General features: G+C 42.8%; 1 protein-coding gene across 1 annotated transcript in view; it reads left to right on the top strand.

Moving 5' to 3' along the window:
* Positions 1–2760: 2760 nt before the first annotated feature.
* The window catches only part of RIN3 (Ras and Rab interactor 3), a 65898-nt gene continuing 54473 nt past the window's right edge, over positions 2761–14185 (top strand). Inside the window, exon 1 of the mRNA XM_009076168.1 lies at positions 2761–2807. Within this exon, the coding sequence (XP_009074416.1) occupies positions 2761–2807 (47 nt within the window). The remainder of the gene's footprint in view (positions 2808–14185) is intronic.

The raw sequence follows: 14185 nt of genomic DNA, 5'->3' as shown, positions 1-14185 counted from the left end.
CTGGCTCTGATCATATGCTGTATTATTGGTGCTGCTGCTTCCTACTGTATGGAAAGCAGAACTGTCGTGTAAGCTCTGCATATGCTAAAAGCACTTTATTACAGCCAAAGTGCTCATTGTACTTAATGGCTTCCCCCATAAGCCATTTTTAAACCTTTCCAACTCAGCCGCAGAAAATAACAAAAAAAAGGGCTGCGACCTGCTGTGGCTTAAGATGGAAAGGGTGAATCAGTCCTAGAAAAGAACTGAATTCCCCCATTTGGCTTGGATTCATCACAGGGAAGTGTCAGTTTGCAGTAACTGGATATTATTTTGTCATTTAGCTTTTGTATAATTATTTATTTCCAAAGCCTGATACTAGAACACAGTGTCACATTCCAAACTTGTCAAATCTCTTGCTTCAAAAAAACACCTAGTAAGGCTCAGACAAAATTTCTTACATTAACATTCATTTTCATATTTTAAATACTTTACAGAACAACTTAACTATGTTGAAGAAATACCAAATATTTTGCAGAAAATCGTGAGGTTTTTGAAAGAAATTTGGTCGATATCTTTAACAAAACTCACTCCCAAACCTCAAATTTCTGAAACTACATTCTTTCCATTGGAAATAGTGTGAAAGATTTCACTCAAATCACGTAAACCTGAGATAATACCACAATACTGGTTTGTTTATTCTTTTTTTTTGGCATTTTTTCCTGGGTCTTTTTAATAGATCCAGTAATTTTGTTTCTTCTTCTCTAAAATATATCACTGGAATTGTCTGACACTCTCTAATGTTCTGCATTTGCAAACTCTTAAATCCTTGCCTAGAACAGCTGCCTCCGTGTGAAGAGTTTTCTCCATCTGGGCACGTCCATGCTAGCAGCACAACTTGCACAGGTATTTTTGTCTCAGTAAACTTCTTTTCCAGCAAAGCAAGGGTGAACACTGAGTGGGACTGGTCCCTGGAGGAAAATGGAAACCTGGGGTAGAGCTGAATTTGTGTGACACAGGTAGGAGATTGTTCTCATGCCAATACTCAAGGTGCATTTGTTCACCCAACTGGTGAAGAAATCTAGAACATAATTTTTTTTTGGACCTCTGTGCCCAGAACCCACAGAAGGATTCAGAGCTGAGATCTGTTGAGCCTGCAGTAAGGGATGAGTGAATCTCAGCCAACCAGTTTGTCCAAGAGGACTAAATTCTTCATTGAATGATTTTGCCATTGCCTGAAAATTACTCCAGGTGTTGCAGCAAGGAGCTCCTTAATGCAGGAGAAAAGAGAATTATGAGATACAGTGGCTGAAAATTTAAAACTAGGAAAGTCAGGGCAAAAAATCAGGTGTGAATTTAAATAATATCAGCACAAATAATTAAGCACTAAGACACTTTACATAGCAGGGTAGTGAATCAGTCAGGCCCTTTGACTTTCTAAGAGAAATCCTCCCAAAAGCTAGGAGATAAATTTTCTAATGTGAACAGAAGGTATAGTCTTTATTAAAAAAAACAAAGGGAAAATTTTGTCTTGTGTTACATAGAAGGTGTGACTTGGTGATGGTAAAGGTCCTCCTGACTCCCTAGCTCAGTGCCAGCAGAATTGGCTCTGTGTTCCATACTGAGGTCTAGTTTCTCTCTTGCCAACACCCTCGGCAGCTCCCTGGCATTTGCACTTCTGCTGTGGGCTGTGTGGCACAGTCTATTTTAAGAAAGCTGAGCAATTCCTTCTAAAGATAAGAGGGGCAAAAAGTTACCTTTGTCTCCTCCATTCCAAGTGCAAGTGCTTTTCTCCGCCTCTGCCTCCTACTTCTGCCTTATTTTTTTTTGTGTATTCTGCTCACATCAAATATTTCTGGAACGATGGGGCTGCCAAATAGGAGTGCCAGCAGCCCTGACAGCACATCTGTCAGTCCCCAGTCTCCACAGCTGGTGTGTATTGGGTCGGGTTTCCCATACAGCAAACACTACTCGATCACTTAGGAACTCCAGGTGAAATGTACACCAAGACTGGAGCTTCACGACATGGGTAGCTGTTCATTTACTAGCAGTCATACAACCTCATCCTTAGCTTTTGCTTTAACTAGGAATGTTTTTTTGAAGCTGTCCTCTGCCAGTTTTAGACGTTTCATTTTCACAGGTCCTGTGTAAATAGAAAGGTTTCCAAAGCTCCATCTGGTTCCAGTTACTCAAGCAATAGAAATACACATGCTTCAGGAATTTGCAGACGGAGACTTACTGCTTTGCTGCCTTACAAAATCCTTTACAAAGTTCACTATGCTCTGTTGCCTCATGATATATACCTGTAGTCTGTAAAACAATTTCCCCTGAAACTTACTTAAGTCAGAGAAATGAACACGCTGACAGTCTCGGTCCCTTCTTTCTAATAAGGTTAACCTGCCTGCACTACTAAATATGGCTTTATAACACACACACACACACACACACACACACACACACACACACCCTTGACCACCAAAGACTGCCTCTTCCTGAAATCCCCCGTTCATATAAATACAGGAAGTAGAAATAAGAGAGGTTCAAATCGGATCTTCTTGGTAGTTTGCTTTCATTTCACTGCTTGTTTAGTCCTCTGCCCTCTGATACTACTGAGCCTGAAGCTGGTTTTAAACATCCTCCCCGTGACGCCCCTTGAAATATCATCTTCTGTACAAAACCTGAGGATGTGGAGGTTCTGCTCAGCGATGGGAAGAAATTGCTTTCCTTACCGAGGAACTCTCGAGCCACTGTGAAACAGAAAGTGTCTTGAAGTTTGCTGTAATGATGAAAACATCAGCAGAAGACAAGGGAGCCAGGGATGACTCAGGGTAAGTCCTGAATCTTTAGTGACTGCTCATTTTTAATAACTGTTGCTTTCCTTTTCCTACTTAACAAAGAGTTTCTGCATTTGCAAGCTGTCTGCTGAGTTATCAGCTACACACTCACAATGGTGTGGCATGAATGTGCTGTAATTTACAGCATTTCCTTTAGCTAACACATGTTCCAGCTGAAAACAAACTGCAGTACATTTATTTAGCTTGAACTTCAGCTACTTAGGGATGAAGAAGGATGAATCCCAAGCTGCAGTTTAGGGCGAAGGACAGAAAAAAAGAGGAGTTCTCTGGTGTTGGAAATGTGGAAGAGTTTTTCTGGGAGGCTTGCTTTGTTTCTGCCCAAATGCAGAAGTAGATAAGTGCTTGTCCCCATGAACTGATGGTCAGTCCTGCTCCTGTGTGCTGAGGTGTGCACAAACCCTGTCCACAGACTCCCAGGAGACTTCAGATGTGCTTTCTGTCTGGAAAACTTTCCTTTCTTCTGGCCAACAAACACTGCACCTTGCAGGACTGAGCTCCAGGAAAACGAAGTGGGAGAGAAAATGGGTTTTGACTGGAAGGACAGGCTGCTACTGGGATTCCGGGATAAGGCTGGAATTCTCCTGAGGCTTGGCTCTGTCATAAAACCCATGCTGAAGCTGAGCAATTCTGTTTCCTGTTGAAAACAATCAGGGGAAAATAACTTAGCTGCTGAAACCTTTGGTCACCTCCCCTTGGAAAAATAAAGTATTACTAGATATTTAGACTTTTTCTTATCTGTCTGACTCACTTAGCCTGTTTTCCATGAATAAAAGCTCCCAGATGTGCCTGTGATGGGTCCAGCAGGAGAAGCTGTATGGGTGGACAGATATGGGATAGTTGCATTTTCAGTCACTGGGGGTACTGCCAGACTTGGAGCACACTAAGTCACAAAGGGGATAAAATTGCTGCTGACAGGCTAGTGTGTGGTTTCACCACAGCACTGTTCCCAGAGACACACACGGAGTGCAGGGGAAGGAGGGAGAACCCTGCATTACAACAGTCCCTGCTTTTGCCTTGTTCAGCTGTTTACGTTAAGTGGAACAATGCTACTCCTGTTTCAAGGTCTAATTCCTCAGTTCCATGTAATGTTAAACACTGAGGGACAAAGATCACTCTGCCATAAGGAAAAAATGAAAGTATCCAATCCCTGCAGACTGGCAAGAGGAACTCAGTAGTCAGTAAACCAAAGAACTTGCAATTTGCAAATATTCCCTGCATTTGTGATAGTTAAGATGTTAAGTATGATAAACTGAAAGATATATAATGTTTATCTCTTTCTCAGATTGTCTGAAAGGAGCCACATGCTTGCAGGGGTTTGCTTTCAGTCTAGAGTTGCAGGAGAAAGTAAACAAGGCATAGACCCTAGATTTGGACTGTAAATCAAGTGGTTGAAGGAATATTGAAGCATCAATGGGCATTCTACATACATTCTTCCTTATGCTTCCTCTTATACTGAGCATCTGAACAGTTTAACAGAATCACCTTTTACTTCATTAACTGATTCTCTTTCTTTTTAGTCTACTTCCCACTCAGACAAAGGAACTTGGGTATTTAAAAAACTGTTTTAACTCTCTGTCTACATGCTATAATACTGCTGGAGGTCCTCAAAGTTACACTTCAGCATGCACACCTCATGTTCTCCAACACATTACAGAACTAGAAACATGTCTAAATGGTGTTTAGCTAATTTCCTGCTATGGTCACACTGAATTAGGCATCAATTTCATACCCAGAGTATGTGTAGATAAAATTGGTAGCTTTCAGAAGAGATGGCAACATAGGGCAAGCTTCATGTGGAGAATCTGGACATGATTTTAAAATTCTGTGCACAAAAATTGCATGAGCAATTGCTGAAATTGCTCCTCCGTTCACCACAGTCTTTGGGTTGTTAGTTATAAGGGAACACTTACTCACGTGTACAGAAACAATGACAATGCAAATTATCATAGAAGTACCCTAGGAACTTGGAAAGTATCCATGTGTCCATTCCAGGGTCTACTCTGCATGTAGCAAATCCATAAGGAGGTTTTGCTGTGAAATGGCAGAAAGACACTGGGGAGAAATTTGCCTCAAGAGTTGGTAGCTACTTAGAAAGGAATAAGGGAGAAGTGCAGCTAGGGGCTGTATAGATATACATCTAATCAAATTCTTCCAAAATGAGTTGGGAGAGAAAAAGAAATTTAAGCAGTATTTCTGACCTAGAGTCAGGCTAACTCCTAGGAACGTTAATAAGTGGTGAGATCACAAAACATCTGGAGAAATGTGAGCTGATTGAGCATGGTGACCACAGTTTCATGAAAAGATATATGCCTCACTCCAACATCTGGCAAATGTATGGAGAAGATGATGAGTAGAGCAGACAGGCACTGAGACAGAGAAGTTAGATGCAAATATTGAGTAGTCCTTTGAGATAATGGCTGGTTTGGGGAGTTGGGATGGGTTACAGTGGTTCTTATGTCTGGGACACCAGGTTACCTAATGGAGTAATGATTGTGCATCACTTTGTGATGTCTTTCAGCACAAAACTCACCATCAGAGTTGACAGGTTCCATGCAATAAATGTAGGCATAAAGAGGTCAAACACTGGAGGAATTTGGAAACTGAACAGCTCTCATAGGTTCACAGATTTTTGCTTCAGAAGGGACGGTTTCGATTGTCTAGTCTGATCTCCTGTGTGAGGCAGACCAGAGAACCTATCAAGCACCTTATCAAACCCATGACTTCTACTGGAATGAGAGCTTTTAGGTATTTGTTGGCCACATAAATTTTCTTATCAAGTGACTCTTCCACCCAAGCTACATATATGTGTCTGCAGTGCGGTAAATACATCTAATACTAACATTTACAGGTTTGAACTGAGAACAAAATTCTTTAAAACCCCTTGAGAGTCATCCTTTGTAAATGACTTAATCTAAGCTTATTTGAATCAAACAAGTCCTGTTAGCCTCAGGATGTCTTGGACCCAGTGCAAAGTACTGCTGAAGGAAAACCTCATCCTAGAACATGTGAGGGATGGTGTTTAGGTGGGGAAGGGACAGTTCAGGCAACTGGAAACAAATTGGTGTCATAAAATCCCCACTGTCTGTCAAGCTCTGATAAGGGATACACTTTCCAGTTGAGGGGAATTGTGCTTCTCAGGAAGTAAATGTGCTTCAGATGCATTGCACCAAGATCACGATATTACTGCAAAGATACAAAGAAGGAGGTGGTCTCTAAAGCTACCTGAATTTGGTATATTTAGGGAGGACACAGAAATCTTCTGAAATACATTTAACAAAAGAGTCACGTTTTACAGCCACATTGACTTGTCGTGTGAACTTTCCAGTGCTTCCAGTAAGCGAGTACTTGCCAAACTTAGCAGATGCTTGGGGCAAGTTTTGCAGTGGTACTGGTAGCAGCACAGAAGGCAACTGTCCCATTGCTTGCTAGAGAACAGGCCATGCTGAGAATATTGCCCTGAGTAGGAACTTCTCATCATTGCAGACAGTCTTATACCAATGTTCGCAGGAACGGGGGCACAAATGTAAGCAATATCTGATCATCTACTGTCTACTACAGTTTCAGCTAAATATAGTTTTTGACTTCCTGTCCTAAATGGCTACGTGCTGGTTTGTATTGTTGACTCTCCAAGCTAGATGTGACATAGGCTGTAAAATGTACACATAGTGCTGCATTCATCTCTCTTGCTCTGTGTGTACAGGTATGCATGTAAAACAGTGTGTTCTGGAGACTGACTGTGAGGGCTGCTTGGCACAAATATAAACTGGCTCCATACCTTATCAAACCACATGTACATAGTCCAGATGCCTCAGAGACTATCGATTTTATAGCATTTTTCCAAATGATAGTAGGACTGCATTTTAACTCATCCATCAGTAAATATAGGTGGCTTCTCTGAGATCACAGAATCATAGAATTTTAGGGGTTGGAATGGACCTTATAGATCATCCAGTCCCAATCCCCCTGCCATGGGCAGGGACACCTCCCCTCTGGACCAGGTTGCTTCATCCAACCTGGCTTTGAACACTGCCAGGGTTGGAGTATCCACAACCTCCCAGGGCAACCTGTGCCAGTGTCTCACCACCCTCACAGGAAAACACCTTTTTTCTAATATCTAACCTAAATTTGCTCTCTTTCAATTTGTACCAAGATCAACAATATAGGCTTGTGAGACTCGGAAGAATCTCTAAAACAACCTGAAAAATAGGCATAAAATCCAATACCTAAACTAAGTCCATTAGAAATAAAAGAGCTGCAGCATGATCCGTTCCCAGAGTTTTAAATGCGTGCCTGGTTTGATTGCTAAAGAGCACAGAAACTAAAATGCCTTAATGAAACTTGGACAAAATATTGTCCATCACCAAGCTTTAACCTTTATAGTTTTTGAAGGGATAAGGGGGTTTTTTTTTTGCATTTGGGAATAGAAAGAAATAGTTCTTTGGAAGAGTGAAGAGAAAGCAAATGCAGCTGTTTGGAATGACTGGTCAAATTCTAGTGCAGATGGATTTGTGAGTAGAGGGTCATCAAAAGCCCTTGGTGTCCTGGAAGCTCATCACACTTTCCAAACTGTATCACAAAGGCATTCGCCCTGTGCAGGGAAGGATGTCTCTATGTTTGTGATTATTTAGATTGCCCTTTGTGAGGAATTGCATATTAATGACAATGAGTTTAGATATTTAACAAGTTGTTGTAAGATTTAGAATTAGAAAGAACCAGGAGAAAACACATGTTCTCTAGAAGACCAAGGAGAGGTTATAATGCCTTTTGCTGTATTGCCATCAGTAAAGAGTGGCCCTGCAGTCACAGGGGGTGGGATGTGCTGGGATGGTCTTGGCAGCCCCAGTGTTCAGATCAGCAAGTAGATCATAGACAATTGAACTGACCTGGGGCCTTATGTGGAAGGGACTTGTGAGGAATGAAAACAGGAATAGTTACAAATCTGAGATGTTTGATCATTAAAAAGAAAAAAAAAATCCTGCCAATCTGTTGTTTCCCTTGTTACATTTCTACAAACTTTAAGGAGGTTTAAATGTAGACAGGTAAGTGATTTTTTTTTGCCACTGTGTGTATTTGTTGATCATTACATCCGAGCTGGGAGGGTCTGGAATGCTTGTTGGGTGTTTTAAAATGCTAAACAAAAAGAAATGTTAATGTTGCCTGTCTGCCTGTCTGAGAAAACATCTTTCTAAAATTTGGGCACTGGAGGTAGATAGGAGATTTAGTGAAGGAGCTTTCTTCTTCAGAATTTGCTGAATGAGAGGAGGCAATGCCCATACAGACCTGAGGGCATGGCCTGGGTTCCTGGCTGTGTTCTCTGAGTTGTAGGACTTGTTCAAAACTAGGTCAGGAGACACAGTATGGCACTTGTGGGGTGAAATCAATAGGGGCTGCCCATGAATTGAAGAGCAGAGTACCTGAGGGGATTTATACGACCAAGTCCTGTCCTGCACACACACCAAAGAACACAGCTGTTCCAGGAAAGCCAACCAGCAGTGGAGTACTCTGAAATTCATAGCTACAGAATTGAGACACATCTATACTGTGAAGTGGGAGATGTAAGGGTGCTGGGCATCCCCTGGCTCTTGCATTGATCCAGCTGCACAGAGAGAAGCAACAGTGAGAAAGCATCTGAACAGGCAGTCAGGAATCCATGCGAACCAGCTGCCAAAACAGATGCACAGTATCTGCAGGGGTTAAATCCTGGCTGTCAAACCATTTCTGTCCTTCCCTGCCAGAGAAGGCTGCCTGTGGTATGCAGGGTAGAGAAGAGTTGTCCTGTGCAATGGTTGCACCCCATCTGCTGTGGGCTGTTAGACAAGGTTCTGTGTGCATATGCTGCATTTTCTGCCAAGACCCTTGGCACCCCATTCTCCCTCCACCACTCTGTTTGGCATCCCAGATCTGCTCTTACAATGTAGGAATGCAAGTGCCAACCCCATCCTCCCACCTTTACAAGGGGAATCCCTAAAACACACAGATGCATACATGGCTTAGTTGGAGCCATGCACTGGTATCAGTCTGGGGTAACTCTCCAGAGTTGGAGGGGGCTGAATTCAGAATCCATCCCAGGCTGTCAGGTGCTTGGCTCTCAGAGAGGCACGGCAAGCTTTCAGCTGTGAAGTTTGGGGACAGGGTGGTGGGGGAGGTGTGTGTGTCCGTGAAAGTACCTGATAACGCAGCACTGCAAAGCAGCTGTGGCCAAGGAAGCAGTGCTGTTCAACCTGTGCAAATAAAGTAGAGCTACATGCATCACCCAATATGTTAAATATTGTAGCTGCAAATCTTTCCTTCGTCCATTCTGTACCTGTAATTCTAAAGTAATTCTACCCCCCTGCAGAAATGAGATCACACTATACCCTGTTGAAGTGGGAACATTAAGGCAACGCTTTCCTCCAGATAGTCAGTTGCAAGAATTTTGAAGTGTGTAGTTCCTCTTTGCCTGGACTCAAAATAGTATAAATCTTTTTGCAAGTGAAGATGATTACTTGAGCAGCAAAGGATTAGCAGATGTGAGCATTGCATAGCTGGTTATGCTAGTCACATTTTCCTAAACAGACATTCTATTAGATGCATGTGAGCCAGGCAGTGCTATGGAATGCAGCCCTGCTCAAATATATACATGCCTATGTCTGTGCCTTTCCAAGACTTTCTACAAGCTTTCTACTAAACAGGGAATATGTTTATGTCTGAGTAAAGGATTTCTGTTGTCTGCATTACTGGTACCTTTAAAAAGGACAAGGTGTTTTCAGTAATTGTAATCACATTGTGTGATCAATATAAATTCCTTGTATGTATGAAAGGATGTCTGGATGTTTCATGGATATTAAGCCTCCAAACAACAGGTATCTTCTCCTGTCACTGTAGGAAGGGAATCTGAGGCATGAACTCATGGAGCTGATTGCATTATAGTCACTTTGTAGCCCCATCTCCTGTATCCTTGTCAAGCAGTGGAACCCTGGTCTTGCTCCAGACCATCCTTTAGGTTTGCAGTCATGCTAGGAACAGGATCCATTTCTCAGAAAGACTTTTCTTTTTGATAGATGAGTTCCCTGATGGATTATGGAGCTGAACCAGCTTCCTGAGTGTTTACACAGCCTCTACAGCTGAAGCAAAAGAAGCAGCAAAAGTAGTGGTTTGGGAGGGTGTGGAAGTGCAGCCAAGGGACTGCCCTTTCTGCAGTACCCTCCACTGCCTTGGATGAGGAAGAGCATGAAACCCCACCCTGAGAGCTGCTCTCTGAGGCAGGGCTGGAATTCTGGCTCTGATAATGGTCCTTGCAAGGGCTGGGACTGCTGGTATTTCCTCTAGGTGATTCGCTGGGGTCTGTGTATCAGCACTGTTCCTGGTAGGGTTGAAAGACCTGTCTTACTGCTTGAAATTATCTCCTGACCATGCTAATTAGTCCTTTCTATTTGCTTTTGCAAGGCTAATGAATTGTTGGGGAATTTCAAGTGCTTTGTTGAAACCAACTGAATACAGACAACCTTCTGGATGCTGGGAAAACCTTGCCAAATATAGGGAATTCACGCAGCTCATGTACATCCCTCCCGTGGCCCTCTGAAGAAAGCCAGTCTTTTGAAGCCTCTGTCTTGTAGAAGCAGCTGTTGGGCAGATCTGAAAGCAGCTGCAGCCCCTTGTGAACTGGATTAAATTTTCTGCTGCTTGGAAAAATTCACCAAGGAAACAGAGAGGGACCAACAAATAGCAGAGCCTGGAGACTGACAGCACTGTTGGCTACCTGCATCATTGTTCTGCAAATTGGTAGCAGACTTCTAGGCAAAAAAAGGTTGTCACACATATTTGGCTAAGTGACAGTCTGGGACCTGGCCCAAACTTTCATATTGCCTGCCAGGAATTTTTCTCTTCTCTCTTTCTTTTTTTACCCCCTTGAGTTCACTTTAAGGAATTTGTCATTTCTGATACCACCCCACAAAACCAGAAATGAGGCAAAGCTCAGAGCTTCTCCAGCTGAATCAGCAGACAGGAAAGAGTTTGGCTTTGGGCAACTTTCCCTTCTGTCCAGAGGACCACAAAAAAACCCAGCACAGGTCATTTTGGTGTAATTCTGTACTGAATTCCCATTCTAATCCTTCTTTAGGATTAGAAATTTATTTTAGACTGGCTCTCATTGGTAAACTTTCCAACCAACAGGGAAAGCAACTGTGTTGTCCTCCCAGCTGAGATGGGCCCTCTGTGCTGGGAAACAAGTAGAGATTGCAGGAGGGTCACTGTGAAGAGCAGACTGAGGGATAGATGGTGGGATTAGTCCCTTGGCCTGGAATTCTGGTATCTCCCTTTGCTATCAGAGCTACCTGTCTAGATCTAGTTTGGATTTACCCTGCCTAACTGTAGATGTTTAGTTGTGTCCCACTTCGGAACCTGTGCACTCATAAGGATCTCTGGTCTTACTGGAGAAGCAGCAGCTCCAGGGAGTAATTCAGGGTGATTGGTGTCAGTGGGCTGAATCCAAGCCATAGATTTGTTCATGCCTTACCAAGCTGAGCAGGGAGCCAGGCCAGAAAGCTGTGTCCAGCACTAACCTTCTTCCCTCCTCTGGTGCCTCGTGTCAGAGTGCCCCAATGTCAGAGAAGCAATATCAGCCTGGAGGTGTGGGTGGGTGTAAGCACTGATGTTTTGGGGAGGATGCTACCAAGGCAGCCATGTTAGGGATTGTTTTAAACTACTATGAACCCTCAGTCTTTGGCTCATGACTTATTTATACTGTAGCCCTGGTGACCAAGTGACCATAAACACACTCAAATGAACAAGCTTGAGGTCCCAGCAATAGTTTAGTGAGGTCTGTGGGTGCTGACAGGTTTGCCTTGCTGCTTGCCAGTCATGTGCTAAGCTCCCAGTCACTGCAGGGACACTTCAGCAGTTTCTGACACTGCTCCACTAACTTGTCCTTGTCTCCAGACTGTCCCACCAGCACAGGATGATGAGGGCTATGACCACCCACAGGACAGGTCAGTCAACTTAGCTCTGCAAACTAGAACACCTCTCTCACCCTGAGAGGCAAGAGGGGTGTTCTAGTTTCTAGGTGTTTCTACATGTCTTTTCATCACTTTTCCATATCCCAGAAATACCCCAACAAGCCTGAAATACCACAACATGAGCTGTGAAGCCTATTTCTTCTTCTCCCAGGAAGGCAGGTCTCTAACCTTGCCCCAATGTGAATGCAGGCAGGGATCCTATCAGCTCTTAAAGCAAGAAATAAACACATTTCTCCAATGCCTAGTCAAAGCTGAAGATGAGGATTATGAAATTGCTGGAGCAAGGTTTAAGGATGACAGACGAATAATAGGTTCACAGTTTTAGATATTTACTTTTTTTAAATTAAGAGCACCACATACTAAAATCTATTCATACTGACATTGGAAGGAACCCTTACCCAAAATATGAATACTCATGTGTAAGTAAGCCTGCAGATCAGCAAGTGAATGGCTGGTTTGAAGCCCCTTTGTGTGGTGCCTTATGAGAGGGGAGACATCAGGAAGACAGTGCTCTGCTCCTTCAGGTACTGCAGAATTAAAGACCAGGGGATTTATTTCCCTTGGCAAAATGGCCATTTCTAGTTGCAAATCATAAGTGAGATAAGCTTTTGCAGGTATTTCTTAGCAGAGAGGAAGACTGCTCAGTGTTATGCAAGTCTGTGTGGTTAGCCCCTCATGTCTCGTGTGTCTCATATATTTACACTCAATACACTCACAGTGTGAGCAAAACCGTAGCTTTTTATAACTAGTCTGATGTTTCTCTTACCATTTTTGCCCAGGGTTTTGGCTCTAACAGATCATGCAGATTCAAATAATTTGTAATATATAGAGTTTGAAATAAAATGGCTTTATCGAAGCAAAACTACAGTCTATTCTTAATGAAGTTTGAATTGGAAATTTGACCCTCCCCTTTATTTTCCGTTTCCTTTTCCCCTCTTTGTTAATTGAATACAATATAGGAAAGCATTCCCTGGGTTTCCATTCCTCTCTTCCTTCCTGTGCAGATGAGCTGGGAAAGGGCAAAACCTCTGTGCATAGCCCTGAGCCTGCAGTCAAAGTGGAGCATGCTCTGGGCTTCCAACACTTCAGATGTTTTTGGAATACAGAGAACAAATCCATCTGTCTTCTCCCAAGTTGGTGGCTCAGCTGGGTCCCTCTAGAGCACTGACATGGGAAGATGAGGGAGATCTGAGGCCTCCTTATGGTTTTACAGCTTAGAAAGTTGTTTCTCCTCTTCTCAGCATTTGCTTCTGGTTCCTGCACCCTATATAAGCCGTTCTGGATAAGCTGAAGTAGAATAATCCTGAAAAATTTGCAGATTTTTGTTCAGGAAAATGTCCTTTCTCTAGCCCTCTGACCCTGAGTAGGCTGGCATTTCAGCAGCTCTCTTCTTTGCACTGAAAGGGCCTTGCAGGAATATAAACAATCCTTCAGTGCCTGCACACAAAGAAAAAAATGTTTAGTTTTGCTGATACATTTCTATCACTTCCTAAGAGAATAATCTGAGTTTGAAATAGGCAAAGGACAAATGCCCTGAACATTTCTGACTATGAAAATGAGGGAGAAGGACTTATCATTAACCCTCTGTTGTTTGTAAGGGATTAGAGCCAATAAAACCTGCAAAGCAGTTTTGACTTGCAAAAGTATGTTTTGGCTGAGTGAAAAGACAAAGATGGTTGATGTTTGAGAGACAAATTGTTGAATGCAAAATATATATTCAAGGTTACATAAAGACAGCAGTGCAGTCTGTGATGTGAATACAAGCCAAGGCATGTTACATCAATAGGATATTGTAGCCCCAGTCCACTGTGGGGCCACAGGCAGCATATTCCATTGGTGTTAACAAATGCTGGAAATGCTGAAGATCAAAAAAAAGAGCTCTGAAAGAAGGACTCTTTCTTCAGGGAATTTTTGATGTTCATTTTTTTCTCTTGTTTCTCTCTGTCATGGCTGTGACTATGAGAAGGTTTGTTTGTTAGTAGAGCTGACCTGAGAATTGTCAGTAATGTGAATTCACTTGTATTTTGTTTGGGGCTTTATTGCATACACAATTCTTTATAGTATATGTGCCTTTGTGTGTTTAAATAGAGGGAGAGACCTAATGAACCTAGGAAACAGAGAAGCTGGCAACTTAAGAAATATTTAGCTGCCCATCCCTGCTCCTAGAGAGAATTCTTTTGCTGAGAGGTTGTTGACAGGGCCAAACAAGAGGCTCTGACAGGGCTATTGCCACTGCTGCCCTGTAGGCACTTACGACTAAGCTTGACTAATTCGGGAGGAAGAACAGTTGGAGGGTTTATGGGGAAGCACTACAAGTACCCCCTTCTCTGCTCCTAAGCAACTTGTCCCTGCTGCTCC

Source organism: Acanthisitta chloris, unplaced genomic scaffold (assembly GCF_000695815.1).
Source record: "Acanthisitta chloris isolate BGI_N310 unplaced genomic scaffold, ASM69581v1 scaffold8206, whole genome shotgun sequence".
NCBI classification, from domain to species: domain Eukaryota; kingdom Metazoa; phylum Chordata; class Aves; order Passeriformes; family Acanthisittidae; genus Acanthisitta; species Acanthisitta chloris.
The sequence above is the reverse complement of the archived record's forward strand: the minus strand, read 5'-3'. Positions and strand labels throughout refer to the sequence as shown.